Source organism: Berghia stephanieae, chromosome 4 (assembly GCF_034508935.2).
Source record: "Berghia stephanieae isolate SIO BIC M18660-M18661 chromosome 4, UCSD_Bste_1.3, whole genome shotgun sequence".
In the NCBI taxonomy this organism is placed as follows: domain Eukaryota; kingdom Metazoa; phylum Mollusca; class Gastropoda; order Nudibranchia; family Aeolidiidae; genus Berghia; species Berghia stephanieae.
In genome coordinates, this window is record NC_088363.1 from 94,318,668 (window position 1) to 94,334,485 (window position 15,818).

The window sequence follows — 15,818 nt, forward strand, 5'->3', positions numbered from 1 at the left end:
ATATTTCTTTAGGAGTTCTGTGAGGTAGGGAGGGGCAGTGTTTTCCAGACAACGATAAACTAGGACACATACTTTGAAATTGACCCTTTTCCCAACAGGCAGCCAGTGTAATCTTCGAAGGAGAGGTGTGGCAGAGTCAAACCTCCGCCTTTGAAAGACCAATCTGGCAGCATTATTTTGGACCGTCTACAGCCTCTTGAGCTTATTTTCAGAGACACCAAACAACAGAGCATTACAGTAATCCAGCTTTGAAAATAAAAGAGAAACAACAAGTTTCCTGGTAACATCCTCAGAAAGGAACTGTCGAATATATCGAATTTTTTTCCAAATGACACATCAATGATTGGATCATTGTCTTAATTTGATGGTCCATCGAAGGTTCCGAATCTAAAATCAAAACTATAACTATACATCTGATTGTTTCCCTCTCAGCCAAGGACTCCAGCCTGGGCCAGAACAAAACCAAGAAATTCCATTCCAAGTCAAAGATAGAAAGCAATTTTGAAAACAGATAAAGGGGAATAGAAGACCCAGTAAGAACCTCCCTGCCCACCATGACAGGACAGAAGACTCCACCCAGCAAAGAATAGTTCATTGAAAACAAAATTTGGAAAGATTTAGAAACAAATATTGTTGATAACAATGGGGATGATAATGATAATGTTGATGATGACAATGACAATGAGGCTTGCAAAACAGTGAAGGAAAAAATGGCAAGACATGACCACAGCAACTATATGAAGTTGCAAAAAATGTAATTATTGTTACAAACCTAGTACTAGTACACTACAACCTAAATACAAGGAAGTCATTGGGATCCGATGACAGATTTGATCAAATCTGAGCTTTTATTTAATGAAGGGTGACAATAGTAATGCAAATCAATCTTTCTTTTAAATTGACAGTTTTTCATGCCTTCAAGTTTTCCGTATCTGAGCTGCACTTCAACAAATACATGCAAAAATATAGTAATATAGTAAATATAGCAATTTTTTTTGTCATTACGCCTACGGAACCAGAATTTATTCGTTTCCAAATCATTAAACAGACTAACAACTGCTTTTACCCCTTGGATAGGACGTCAATCTAGCACAAATTACTTTTCATCACCTCTACAACAAGACCCATCTATTCAATCCTTGCTGGGTGGACAGATGGCTTTAAAAAAATACTGATTGCATCTTGGACCAATTACCAGGTCCCCTTTGCTTGAAAGACAAGAACTTGGGGCCAATTGAGCGATTGGGGCTTCTTTAAAGCCAATATACATTCAGTATTTCTGTTCATATTGCATTGCTTTCTACTCTCCTACCTGGCCAGTGGATTGTAAGTCTGTGCCAGAGCTAGACAAGACCTGAGAGCAGGAGACGGTGACTCTTTGAGTAACTCAATGCTGAGTTTACGAAGCCATTCCATCCAATCTTCCTTGGACACACGACGGCCAGTCTCCAGGGCCTGGTGGAAAACAAGGAACACGACATTTGTAATCCCTACTCTAAAACCACACAGCAGCAATATATTTACCTATCAAATAGAAAAGTTTATGATCTATTTCTACTCCTCCTCCTCCTCGCTTTCAAAAAAGATGTAAGCATCATTGAAATTCATACATGCTTGTAAATTTTCTGATTTTAGCCTTTTGTACTGACACATTTGAGCACTTCCTCTCTTATTACATGATTAACAACCTGTCTAAAATTTAGTGTAAAATTAGGAATGGATAATATTCAGTCCTAGGTAATTCAATTTGTTATATTTTCTTACAAGCTACACTATAAATAAACTCTGATCAGAAAATATTAGACAAACTGGAATAAACTAAAAATACAAAATGATATTCAATATTCTAAAAAGTCAAGATGATTATAATAATTAAAATAAGAATCCAAAGTTTAATAACAAACCCTTTTCATGGTGTCAAAATTGACATTCAATTTCTTGATGGATGTCGTGTCAGGCACATTGTCCAATCTCTCTTTTCCTGTTTTAATCAGCTTTTCACGTCTCTCTTTTTTCATCAAAATAGGATCGTCTTCTTCCTCTGCGATTGTTGTTCCCTTTAAAAAGAGATCATGACATAAAATATGACTGAAATATCATGCCACCATGAAATCATGACAACAATGAAACACATCATCAGTCACTTGATTTTTGTCGCTGTGAGAGTTTCTTTTTTTTTTCAGTGTTTTACTACATTTGCAATACATTTGGGTCACATCAGTGCCAGTAAAAAGGAAGAAATGGGATAGTCAAAAAATTATAGATTTACAATTAAAAGAACACAAGAAAAGGTAAGACAAGAGGAATGTTTTAAATAAGGAACAGATGTAGATTCAAAGAGCACATTATCAGTATACTTAGTTTGAGAAAGCCTCGTCCAAATATAAGCATAGAATCCCAATTAGAGGAATACACTCAAATGCTTACAATTCATCCCAATTAGAGGAATACACTCAAATGCTTACAATTCATCCCAATTAGAGGAATACACTCAAATGCTTACAATTCATCCCAATTAGAGGAATACACTCAAATGCTTACAATTCATCCCAATTAGAGGAATACACTCAAATGCTTACAATTCATCCCAATTAGAGGAATACACTCAAATGCTTACAATTCATCCCAATTAGAGGAATACACTCAAATGCTTACAATTCATCCCAATTAGAGGAATACACTCAAATGCTTACAATTCATTACATACTCAAGACAAAATAAACAGAGAAACTTGGTCCATGTCAGAGAGATGATTTACAAGAAAAAAATATCATCTCCCAAAATTATCTAATAGCATCTTGGCTATTGAAGAACTTTGTTTTGTTTTTTGGTTTTATTGGTTAGAAAAAATATTTTTACAGGTATCGTTTGGTATTATCTATGGCAAAAATTATCATTCCAAACCTGGCATTTTAGACCTGAGTCGTGATTCCTCACTGATGTATCTCATTATTAACACCACGCACAATACTTCACCTTTCCTTCAACTACACATGTTTCTTCAAATTCACATATATGATTGAACCAGCTTAGACAATTTTCATGGAGAAAAAAAATAATCATTTCTGTATAAGAGACCTGCTTTTTATTGCCAATTTTTCAATATTTTAGTCATATATAGTTTCAATCAAATTTCCCCATAGCTCAGCAGGCAAAGCAATTGCCTCATAAGCAAAAGGACTGGTGATTGAGGTGCCATGATGGCTCTGTTAGAAATGGTGGAAAGTACCATTTGCTAGGGTAATAAAGAATTCTGTCTGACCTTTAATGCTACAAAAACCTGGATAAACCTTCTGGCTCCATGGTCTTTGGGCTCTGATGGAAGGACTAATGTTGACTAATACTTTCCAGAGTAATACATTATACATAATAGGTAAATATTGCTACAGTAAATATCAACATATTGCATAAAGTTTGGATATCATTTAAAATCTATTCCAAAATTTGAAGGATATATTCTCACTCTTAAGATCCGTGTCATAAGTGTGTGGTAACGGAGATGAGAGATGCGTTGCCTGTGCATGACACGCGTTACCATGGGGATGAAGATGGTGAACTTGTGGTTGAGTTGAATGACTAAGGTACACAGTGTGTCCATGCACACATGATGTAGGGCTGGTGTGTTGTCCATAGTACGTACAAGTGGGTGGATAATGCAAGATGCATAGTCAGACAGATCCAAGGAGTCTGTCAACCTGTCTATGGTCTCCAGGGCACTCCTGTCATGATTAAGTTAGAAAATGATTAAATGATAATACATACAAGCTAGGTGCAGGGCTTATACTTATAAGCAGATGCAGATTCTTTTTGTAAAGTCAATGCTCATAATTGCAGTAAAATAATGTTTCCTCTTCATTTACAAATGTATACATAATAGTATGCACATGTTGCTGGTTTGGCATTTGTCCAATCAAAGTCTTTTTTTCTTGCTAGCTTTTTTTTGTCTTTTAAATTGCGCAATAAGTGTGGGACAAGAAGTTTGTGATTGCTAGTTTAACATCAGAGTTTGTTGGTGCACAGTACAGGTATGTAACATGGAAAAGGGTGGTCAACAAATGAATGCGTGAAATCAAGACAACAGGTGTAAATCTTGTCTTCATATCTCACATTGTAAACACACTTTACACTTCTTGAATAAACTATGGTTATGGTCATCAAAATGACTCCTAGTTAATGATTAACTCTTTTGAGTTCATGTGCATGGAAAATCGGAACAAATATGTTTGATTTACAATGAAGGTGAGCTCAAGAGAGTTAACTCTGACCATATCTATCTTTTAAATATACACTCACAAGTTCGGACTAGAGGCCAGAGGTATGGCCTATCTCAATTTATTAAATTAATATATAAGATGTTGCTATTGGTTCTTGGTTGTATATTTTTACATGTTTGTACATTTGCATATATATATATATATATGCATACATTGTCGCCATAGATTCTCAACTTTGTGTTTATACATTTTTATGCATGCGACGTCTGTAAACGAATTTCCATTTTTTTGGATGAATAAAGTATATATTATTATTATTATAATCTGTTGACAGTCTGAGCACTCCCTTCCCTTACCCGGCTTATAGCACCATGTCAACGTCACTACAACATACCAATCCTAATTCCCCCACTACCGACCATGCCTAATGTTATCACTTCAGATTTTATGATGGAGGTGCATTGCACATTTCATCACTGAGGTGTCAATCGTTTTGTACAACAGAAGTAATGATGGAAAAGTGAGGTCTGAACTCGCCAATCATTTTCCTGATTTCTTTAAACTTTGTTAGTTAATCTTTTGGATTTAAAAAATTATGGTATTTTTCTTTTTATCTGATTATTTATTTCCTTGTAATTTCGTAATTTTAAAGTTGTGGTCAGAAAATTGATTGTGGTTATAAGGGATTACTAGTTTATATAGTAAAAAATTCTGTTTCGAGCCCCGAGCTTGCTTAAAGCCTGATCGAGCTTGTAGCTGGAAACCACTGTATAATTATTTCCTTAAAGCACAAGATTAAGATCAATGTGTCCCAGTGGCCTTAACTAACATCCTAACATTTTTTTGTAAAAACAACAATAAAAAATAAAATAAAATAAAATAACCTTACAGTGTATTAAAAACTATAGATATATAATAAATATATAATTTAAGAAAGGTGATTTAATAATTTTCTTTTTGTCTTATAGGCATTCTGTTGTAAATTTGGATAGCAAAGGGACTAAGAAGATTTTACTTTGAATATTATTTCTAAAGCTTTAATCAATTTTCAACATAAAGAGACAAACAAAACATTATCAAGACACACAACATAAACAAAATCACGACACATTCTACATACTTTCTGAGATGTATTGGGTTCTCTGGGTTGTCAAAAAGTTTCACAACTGGAGGCAGCAACAAGTGCAGGTATTCATTAAGGTTGCCTTCAAATAGCTCTAGGGCTTTGAGAAGCTGTGGAAATGTATTTAAATAGAACAATTCCAGATCATTTTGATAGAATTTGAAAGAATTGAAATCACTCATTATTACAAATGTATCACATAGTTTGCAGTAGTACAAATAAAAGCATTTCATCCTAAGGGTGTTCTTGTTTCTAAATGATAAAAAAGTTAAAGTTGAATTGGAAATTTTTGTAGCTTAGCAGTAGTTTTTTGTTTTTTTTAAAAATTGTGCATCAAATGTAGTCTAATATTGTTTCTCACCTTGGCAGTGACAATTTTGTTCTCACTGGTATCGTGCATGAAGACTCGGAGTATTTGTGGGATGATTTGTGGCAGATAGATGCCAAACTCAGCACCAAGAGCATTGACGATCTGCTCCAAAAGGATGATGACAGCTGTCTGCATTGATGTACTGCTGCTCCAGTATTCCTGTAAATAGAATATTCAGTGGGACATCTGTTAAACGGTTGTGGAAAAACAACAGTAGTGAATTTTATTGTACACCTCAATACCCCTAACATACACATTGTCCAATGCAAAATTGGACAATTTGCAACTCCCTTCAGACATATTTATTTTTCTGGCAGCTAAAACTCTGGATGTGGTGGACGCAACTTGAACAATACAAATCCTGAGTCCAGAAGGCAAGCTTGATCCTTTTTAATCTTTAGTATCATTCTTCGATTACAAAAGCCCTTCTAAGATAGATGGATTTACAATTATCTCAATATAAAATATAAAATATAATTTTTAGGGCATAAATCATAAAAACATATGTTCCCAAAATCATTGGAAAATTGTAAAGTAATGAGTAAAAGTGGTGATACATTCAAAACCTTTTACAAAATCAATAGAGAATTGTAAAAGTATCTAACATTGATACACAAATTTTCAATACAAGATATGACAATACCAATGGCCTACCTTGATAAGGTTAATGATGTCATCCATGTAAGATTTGATGTGTTGTTTGACAATGGCAATGATCACTCCCAATTGTTGGAATAAAAACTGTTGGAAGGACACAAAAACAGAATGCTCTCATGATAAAAAAAATCAAATAAAAAAAATAATAATGCAATGATATCATAAAGTAATTTCTACTCATGTTTCATTTTTCATTTAATTTTATTTTAAGCATCACTCTGGGCCACAACAAGAATAGAACCCAAAGAGACCATGATGTTGAGTCAATAGATTTAGGAATATTACAATAAAAAGAAATGTATTACCTCTCTGAAGCTTGAGTCAGCAGTCCTAAATACTGTGAGATATGCAGGTATGACGGTCTGGATATAAGGAACACACTTGATGCTGAGGGACTTGAAGATAATGGTGATGGCCTGAACAACCATCTTGTGGTGCTGAGCCAAAGATGCATCGCGGATGATTCGCATAAGGAGGTTTATAGCAATAGCAGGATAGAACTCCTCCAGGGTACTGCATGCACTCATCAGCTCACTCATGTTGACATCTGTGTGGAAATAAATCATACATGAGGTTTATTGTCAAAGTTGATTTCAATAAGAAATGGCATCATTGTGTATTGAAGGAAAAGTTCCACAACATCTCCAAGGTCTTATATCTGTTTATGAGCCAGCAAGACAACTGAGATCTTCAAACGGTGCCTGTAAATTGATAGTCCCAAAAAGAGAATATAAAAAAAGAGAGGAAACTTTTTCAAAAATTTTAGTCCCGTAGTCTGGAATAGCTTGAAACTTAACCTCAGAAATTGGCTTTTGAGCGTCTTTAAAAAGAACTTGAAGAGCCACTAAAATCTTGTATAAATGTGAGAGATTTGTGTATTATTATTCATTCTTGTAAAACACCCAAAGCCCAAAGCCCTTCCAAAGGGGTAAGCTGTGTGACATCAATTAAATGTGTGTTGTTATTATTATCATCATTAGCTGACAGTTGTTCATTTTGTGTTTTTGAGTGTTTTACAAGCCTTATCAGAAGAAGAAGAAGAAGAAGAAGAAGAAGAAGAAGAAGAAGAAGAAGAAGAAGAAGAAGAAGAAGAAGAAGAAGAAGAAGAAGAAGAAGAAGAAGAAGAAGAAGAAGAAGAAGAAGAAGAAGAAGAAGAAGAAGAAGAAGAAGAAGAAGAAGAAGAATGAAAACAAAAGTCAATATGTTTGTGTTTGTAAGACTGACTGACCTCCAGCAACATTGTCCTGATTTCCAGTTTTAGACTCTGACTTGCTGACAGCAGCTTCTTTCTCACTGATAACTCCAAGATTCATTCTATGCTTGTGGGGGTCGAGAGCACCAAGCAAGCCCAGCACTCTGATCACCTGAAAACACGATAGAAAAATGTCGGGATCTGCAACTCAAACTGAATTTAACAATATCTGGCTGAAATTGAAGTGAAAGCCTAATAACAAAGTCTGAATTTAAATTCTACTTGTGAATTGTGATAAAATACAGGGTCCTGCCTCACAAAGGGATCAGCATGGATCCAAGGTGCATTTGAGATTATTTTTCTTACCTCCAAGTTCACCCAGCAGTTATTGGGTGGCTGGATCTGTAAGATCAGTGGAAAGTGATTTGCAATAGACTAGCCTCCTATTCAAATTTTATTTGTGTTTATCACTATTATAGATGCTGGAATAAACTTTGGCTCTATGGGCCTTAAGGAATGATCAGATGAGACATCAAGAATTTCCAAATAATGAAATATTTTATTTCTTGCCTGCGGCAGATCTGACTGATTTAGTGGCACTGATTCAGTCACATCCACCGCAGGCAAAAAAATTTTTTAAAAACCTTCTTTCTTTTTAAATCAAAATTTAACTCATTCAGTGCTGAGGCTATATTAACATTTCCGTCACAAAATAGTTGACACCTGATTGAGGCAGCGTGAGAATGACAAGCTAAGACAAAGCCACATTCCAATTCAGCACAAAATCTCAATTAAAATACCCCCTTAGGGCCAATTGAATGTTCTGATGAAAGAAATGATACCATTGGTTCAATTGATAGTACTTTTGTAGAAAGTAGAATTGTATTGCATTATTGTGTTTGCCTTTCAAGTGTGGCTATTGAACAGATTCTGATTTGACCGCACAGGGCAGCCAATGGCGCTGAAAGAGTTAAAAAATAAATAAAAACTATCTATCAAAATTCATTATTTCTCTATATAAAGATCACTTTGAATTGCTTTGAATAGAATTGAAATCATGCATCGTTGAATTAGGCCACACATACATTTCTCTATAACATATCAATAATTCAATCCAGTGTCCCGTAAAATTTTTGTTAATAGATTCAAATCTAGTGAAAAAGAAATCCAATTCTGACCAAATTTAGATATGACCTAGATATAAACTAACACACCTGTATAAGTGGCAGGTCTGTAAAGTTTCAAATGAGGAAGAACAAAAATTGGTCCCTACATCACCTATGCAGATTACAGATATCTGGACCAGGGAGACAAGTCTGGTTGATCTTTGTATACAGGTTTTAACAAATAAAAAATATGCTTTCTCACCTCCCTCCTGATGCTGGGTGACTGTTCTGTTTTGAGGAAATTCAGTAAGACATCCAAAAGTGATGGATATTGACTGTAAGGTTCAACAACACAGCCTGTGCTCTCCACTAGTTGACCAAGAGTCCAAAGTGCTACCTATTCAGATTAAAATGCAATTCAGAGACCATCAACACATGAAAAAAAAGCTCTTTCTCATCAAATCGAATTTACTTGTAGCTTGAATATTCATGAATCAATTCCCAAACATAAGCCTATGCTAAATGCCAAAAAGCATATTTCTTTGTTAACATAAATTATTACAATTACTTCTTTATATTTACGTCAATTTATTATCAACTGACAAATTCAGTGGTGAAAAGAGAAGTCTTGGAAAATATGAAGAAAATAAGGCAATCGCCTTTTATACTTCTCACGCATGTAAATATATTTGCTTCCATCTAAGTGTCTGACAGTTGGAAAGAAAGAAAAACAGACACACAAACAAACTGATTAATGGTACATTAAAAGACTTAGCAATACTCAACATCTAGTCTTTTCATTATTAACTTATTGCTTAATAAATTAATTAGTAAGGTAAGGTATCCCCCACTCAAGAACAAACCATCATCGTTACTCTTTCTTCCCTCCCACCATTCAACTTTGGAACTTCCTACCAACCAATTGTAAACAAGCACTTTCGACTGATGACTTCAAAAAATTGCTCCCTGCTTCCCTCTAAAACCCCTGTTGCTGAAAAATCGGCCATACAATCTTCAGCCTGAAGCTTTGGCTTTAATGGAAGAAGAAGAATAAGAAGGCATGCAGTAATAATGAAAACTGCCTAGATAAAAATGACATACAGACAAAAATGAAATCAAAAGAATGAAAAAGAGAATGACAAATTTGATCGAAAAAGTTTTGTCTGTTTCATGGAAAAAATATGGTCTATTTGTCGGAATGGGCATTCAGGCAAAGATCTGTTTTGTGTGTCATTATTGCTAATCAAAACAAATGACTGCACTAACCTCTCTCTTTTGTAGAGATGACGAGTCCTGCAACATTTCCAGAATTATGGGAAGAAGTTGGTCCATCCACTGCTTGATGTCCGGACCGCTCACCTAAACAACAGTGAGAAGAGAAAAAAAATCATTTCACTATTAAGATGCTCACTTAATAAAAATCTTTTTTTTTTTGCTCACCAAGTAAACAATTTTCAAAAATTCTTCTAGTTTTCAGGCCACTCACCTAATAAACAAATATCGTTTTTTTTTTTCAAGCTGTTCAACTGATAACTGATAATATATTTTTTATTAGTTTCTTGTAATTTACAGCTGCTAACTTAATAAACAATTTTCCACAAAATTGTTGTCACCATCAGGCTGCTTACCCTACAAAGATGGTGACGATGACTACGATGTTACTAGTATGCATCTGTGTGAGTGTGTCTATGTCAATGACTACGATGTTACTAGTATGCATCTGTGTGAGTGTGTCTATGTCAATATATTGTATTGTTATAAATGTGTCACCAAATGACAAATTGTCACTTTTTTGAGAACAATAAAGATATATACTATTATTTACAAACAATTTTGAAAAGGGCTATTGTATATTTGCATGTTGTCAAAACCTTATAACTATTTTAAAATATTACATTCTTCCATCATAAGATTGAGTTTTTTTTTTTTTAATTGAGCTTTATATAGCGCAATATCCACTAAATGTGCTCAAAGCGCTTTACAAGGGGTCCCTCTGTCATCTGTCAACAGCAACATTTAACATGTTGGACGGGACATTACGCCTGTTAGGCGATATTACAATTTTTCGGACAAAGACAACGCTGTTAACAGCCAGGTACTCATTTTACATATGAGTACGGTGAGAGAATGTGAGTAAAGAGCCTTTTCCAAGGACTCAACTATGTGCCAAGCGCGTGGCTCGAACCCAGGACCTTCCAATCCGAAAGCAAGTGTCATAACACTAGACCACATAGCCGCACATAAGATATCAAGCCCTCCTGAATTCTGTGAGGGAATATAGTTGATCATCAAATGTCCTATCAACAGGAATAACCCCTGCTGTCAAATCAAGTAAAATGGGGTTAATAATCTTGCCCCAAAAAATAAAAAGTAACAAAAGCGTCTGAAAAGGGACTCAAATTCACGACCAACCTATAATCTGATGTAAAAGTAATTGAAAAACAAAGTGTATAAAGGTACCTGAGCCTGCTCTCCAATGGCTTGTAAAACGCTGATGGTAACACTGGGGTTTTGGTCTGGTTCCTTGAGTTTGGGGATCAGGGCCTGGACAGAGAGAGGGTTGGAACGGGGAAATCATGCATGCATTACTTGAGTATGTTTTTGTAAGGGTAGATGGAAGAAGAAAAGGAAGAGAAGAAGGAGAGAGAAGATGTATAAGAAGAGGAAGAAGAAAAGAGCAGAGGAGAAAGGGATGTATATTGAATAACTGATGAAGATTCTTATTGTAAATCTGTTCAACAGACACATTTAAAAAAGCAAGAAGTCGACAAAAAGAAAGACCTGCAGCCTAGTTTTATCAAACAAGGAGGGGAAGAAAATAAAAATTTGACAAACAGGCATGCAAGTCCTCTCTAATAGGTTAGGAATTGACAAAAGAGACAAAACAAACGAAAAAAAAAAAAAGAAAGAAAAGACCATATTCTAAGGTCAAGTCATATATTTCTGCCCCTCAGTCAGAAACCCCCATTCTCATCTCATGTAGTTCCATATCTGAAGCAGACGTCGGAGGTCATCTTCCGCCAAGCTGATCTATCTCTTGCTAATTCTATTAAAGCAGCGCCACCTTTCTCAGCTTCATCTGTCCAAGTTCTTATCCCTTTCAAATACGTTATTCTTTGTCTTCCTCTTATTCTTTTTCCATTCATCTTTCCAGTCAAGGCGAGTATTTCCAAACCAGGGTGGCGGATAATGTGTCCTAAAAATTCCATTTGGCATTTGATGATTTTTGTTATCAGTGATCTTTTTCTGTTTGCCATTACATTACCAAATTTAGCAAAATCAAGGAAAACTTAAAAGACATAATTTTTCTCTCCTTCCTTTTGGACACAAATCTTTTTGTGTAATGTCATTGCATGAAACAAAAACATCAAAGATAGCTCAAGAAGCTTTCATAGCCCAGTGCAGACCATTAAATAAAAACAACATTTAAAAAAAAAAAAGAATTATCTAATTTGCCATGACACATAGTGAGAGATTGATCACACTCCCATGGACCAAGCGATCATATAGTGCCATAAAAATAGATACCATGACTTACGTCCATGATAGGCACCATGTATGGTTTGATGAGTCTGGCAGTATTGGATACCAGATGACCTAACATTTTGGCTGCTTGTTCCTTGTTACGGCCAATACCACTGTGCTCTAATTCTGTCAAAATCTGAAAAATAATCAGATGAAATTTTTGAGGTAAAAACATTTTTTTTTTTAAGTGGGATAGAGAAGATTGAAATGTGTTATAATATATTTCTCTTTTTCAATCTAGATCAACAGCACGTATCAGCCATTCAATGGAACACACAAGTCGGGAATCACAATTCTAAGTTTAACATGCCAGGTTTATAACTCTTGTTATTCCAACCAATTAACAATACAGGAAATAAAGGGCAACAATGTCCTTTGTGTAGCTTTGAAGACAAGATAACATCATGACATGCTTGCATTTTAATTCTGACATAAACCTCACCAGTAACTTGAAACCAAATATATACACACATCATTTCAACAAATTGACAACTCTTAACTTGACAAACTCTTTTATCTTGACAAAAAATATCAAAAGACAGAAGTACCTGCTGACCCAGCAATTTGACCACTTGGTGAGGTCAAATGGCTAAAAATAGACTCAGAAACGTAGGAATGGATTTCCCCTTTGGGAAAAGTACCAGTTTACCAGATTGATTTTCATTTGCGAAGAGTCATCAACAAATGTCAAAATGATCACTCTTTCCATGACTTAAAACAGAGTAAACTCTCTTTCAAGATTAATTTTGAATACTTCAAAGATGTATTTAATGAGAAAAGTTCAATTTTATGATTAAAAAATGACTTTAAAAGTCAAAAACTGAATAAAAGCATTTTCACATTTTTAGTCACTTTTTAGATATATTGGCCATTTTCTCAGTTCAGCGAAATGTACCTTCTGGACCAAACCATTGTGTGACATTACATATTATTGATAGTTATAAAAAATCAAGAGAAAAAAATTCCATTATTCTTGGATGTTATATTATACAAGAGTGTGCCATGCTGTACATTGTTTTAAAAAGTCTTTATTCATCTTGGAAAATATCATCAATTATCTATCTGATTTTTTTTAAAATTTTGACAAAAGATTATTTGTATTTTAAATACAAAGCTGCCTACTTGAAATTTCAAAAATTCCTAGTTTCTTGGGGAAAAAAGAAAAAGTTACTTTAAATTGCTTTAGAAATAAATAATTTGCCTTTAGCATGATCCAAAAATGCTCCAAAGACCTGAATATAGGTTCCAAGGAACTAAACTTTCCTTTGAAGCAAGATTTATCGAGTCAAAGAAGCAAATGTTCTGTAGCTGGAGCCAAAAATTCGTATTTCTATGAATGTTTTGTAGTAGTAGGCAGGTCTGTAATTATCAGACACAGCCTTAAAAACAAAAATTGGTTATACCCAGGGAGAGTGGTTGAAAACAATGGTATTCTATGGGTGAAAAACTGACCTGAATAAGTATTTTCCTGAGAGACGGCATGACATAGGCAGGGTTTTTGGCGCTAAGCCTTCCAATCATACAAATAGCACACTCGCGAATTTCAAATGCCTCGTCGTTGAGGGCAATAAAAAGAGCACTCAGGTTCTCTGCCTGGGCCAAATGGGGATCAAATCTTTCATCTAGAGATGTCAACACACAATATCTGATGTCTGCATCTGTTTGAAAGAGAACATTTGCAAATATGTTATTTTGTACTGAAAAATTTAGATAATGTACTGAAACTAAATCAAATAAAAAATATTTTTATTAATAGTGTCGTCTGAGAATATTTAGACATAAAAATAAAATTAAAAAAAAAAAAAATTCCCTTTAAATTCATCCCATTGGGGAAATTTGTCTCTATGGTCTATTTCAAGGGAAGTCTGGAATAACCCAGGCATTAGTCGCAGTGCAGTGTTGCAAATTGAGCTAGGGCATGACTTGCTCAGGGCCACACACCACAGCGACGGGTGATCGAACTCAGTACCTTTCAGGCACGGAGCAAAGACTACAGCTGAGAGTAGCTGTGGTGTATAGTATAGTGTTGGACTCCCAAATGATCTAAATATTGGACTCCCGAATGATCTAAATGTTGGACTCCCAAATGATCTAAATGTTGGACTCCCAAATGATCTAAATGTTGGACTCCCAAATGATCTAAATGTTGGACTCCCAAATGATCTTAATGTTGGACTCCCAAATGATCTAAATGTTGGACTCCCAAATGATCTAAATGTTGGACTCCCAAATGATCTATATCAACTCTGACTCCTTGGTGAAGCCTAATGGACTACTTCAGTGATTTTAAAATCTTTCTATGTATGATACTCAAAAAGTTACTCATCATATGTCAATTAATCTTTAAAAGTTTGTGAAATTCGTTCCATTTCCACATCTATATTTGCTTGCTTTAATGGGTTTTAACTCACTCAACCCTAACATCGACAATATACGTAGTTTACCCGGGTTACATTTACCCTATGTCCATTAATTTATTACATTTTATGAGACAAATTATAGGCGTAGTATAAACAGCTAGTTTTTAGTTTTTGCATGTTAATGATAGTTGAATTAAACTATCTACGCACACGCCCATTTTTAATACATTTTTTCCAATTTTGAAAAGTAGCAAAAAAACTCTAGGATTGAGTGAGTTAATGATGGTTACAACAACCTTACAACACAAATACTAATGACATGATGTACCTGAGTCAGTGATACCAACAACTAGGAGTTTATTGAGGACCTCTGCCACAGTAGTCATTGCAGTCATACTAACATGGCCTTGTTGTTTGGAAAGGAGCTGGAGATAAATGAATTTGAAAGTCTTCATATTCAAAAGTGAATCTTAACATGAATATTTTATTCCCCTGCTGATATAAAAAACATTCCTTTCCTCAAAACTTTGCTCCCTTTTTCTTATCTTATTATCCTGAGACATTTGATGACGTTACTTATCAGAATTCCCATTATTTATTGACTACCAACCTAAAGATGATAACTGCCTCATTTTAAAGAAAGCTTTAATACAGACAGTACCCTAAACAGATAACTGTCAAATGCGATAATTAATAATGCTTAAAAACTGCAATTTACAAAGCCCCATAAAAACTGAACTCTCCCCCCTACCCCCTTTTAAAAAAATAATTTATTGATTTTAATGATGTTTTTTTTTTGTTTGTTTTGTTTTTTTTTAATTTTAACTTTTGTTATTCATTTACTTATTCATAATAATTTTCTAAAAATTTTTTTTTTCCTCATACTATTATATATTTCTACCCACATACCAAATATACTTTTAATGATGAGGCTTGTGGCCCGTGCGATGACCCTTTACCAGAGGCTCAGTAGATAATGTCAGCTATCTTTCCCTTTTAATGAGTGTACTGGGATTTTAAGGCTTTTTATTTAGATATGTATTTTGGCCAATTGATCATTTATTTAAGGGATTCGATTTTCATGTTATTATTATTATTATTATTATTATTATTATTATTATTATTATTATTATTATTATTATTATTATCATTATTATTATTATTATTATCATCATCATCCTCATTGTATCTATTTATATATTTATTTATTATTTTTTAAATCAGGAATTCGAATCTCAGCTGATATATTTAAGAAACAGAAGTACTGATTA

At 34.4% G+C, this 15,818-nt stretch overlaps 1 protein-coding gene across 3 annotated transcripts in view; it reads right to left on the reverse strand.

Annotated features, from left to right (window-relative positions):
• The window catches only part of LOC144971609 (serine/threonine-protein kinase mTOR-like), an 80,592-nt gene that overhangs the window by 42,032 nt on the left and 22,742 nt on the right, over positions 1-15,818 (reverse strand). For all 3 annotated transcript variants that reach the window (XM_078912681.1, XM_078912679.1, XM_078912680.1), the window contains 14 exons: positions 14,876-14,972; positions 13,640-13,845; positions 12,201-12,323; positions 11,123-11,206; positions 9,929-10,021; positions 8,925-9,059; positions 7,593-7,728; positions 6,670-6,911; positions 6,362-6,448; positions 5,699-5,866; positions 5,335-5,447; positions 3,464-3,719; positions 1,905-2,057; positions 1,313-1,455 (listed from right to left, as the gene is read on the reverse strand). In XM_078912681.1, the coding sequence (XP_078768807.1) occupies positions 1,313-1,455; positions 1,905-2,057; positions 3,464-3,719; positions 5,335-5,447; positions 5,699-5,866; positions 6,362-6,448; positions 6,670-6,911; positions 7,593-7,728; positions 8,925-9,059; positions 9,929-10,021; positions 11,123-11,206; positions 12,201-12,323; positions 13,640-13,845; positions 14,876-14,972 (2,036 nt within the window). The remainder of the gene's footprint in view (positions 1-1,312; positions 1,456-1,904; positions 2,058-3,463; positions 3,720-5,334; positions 5,448-5,698; positions 5,867-6,361; positions 6,449-6,669; positions 6,912-7,592; positions 7,729-8,924; positions 9,060-9,928; positions 10,022-11,122; positions 11,207-12,200; positions 12,324-13,639; positions 13,846-14,875; positions 14,973-15,818) is intronic.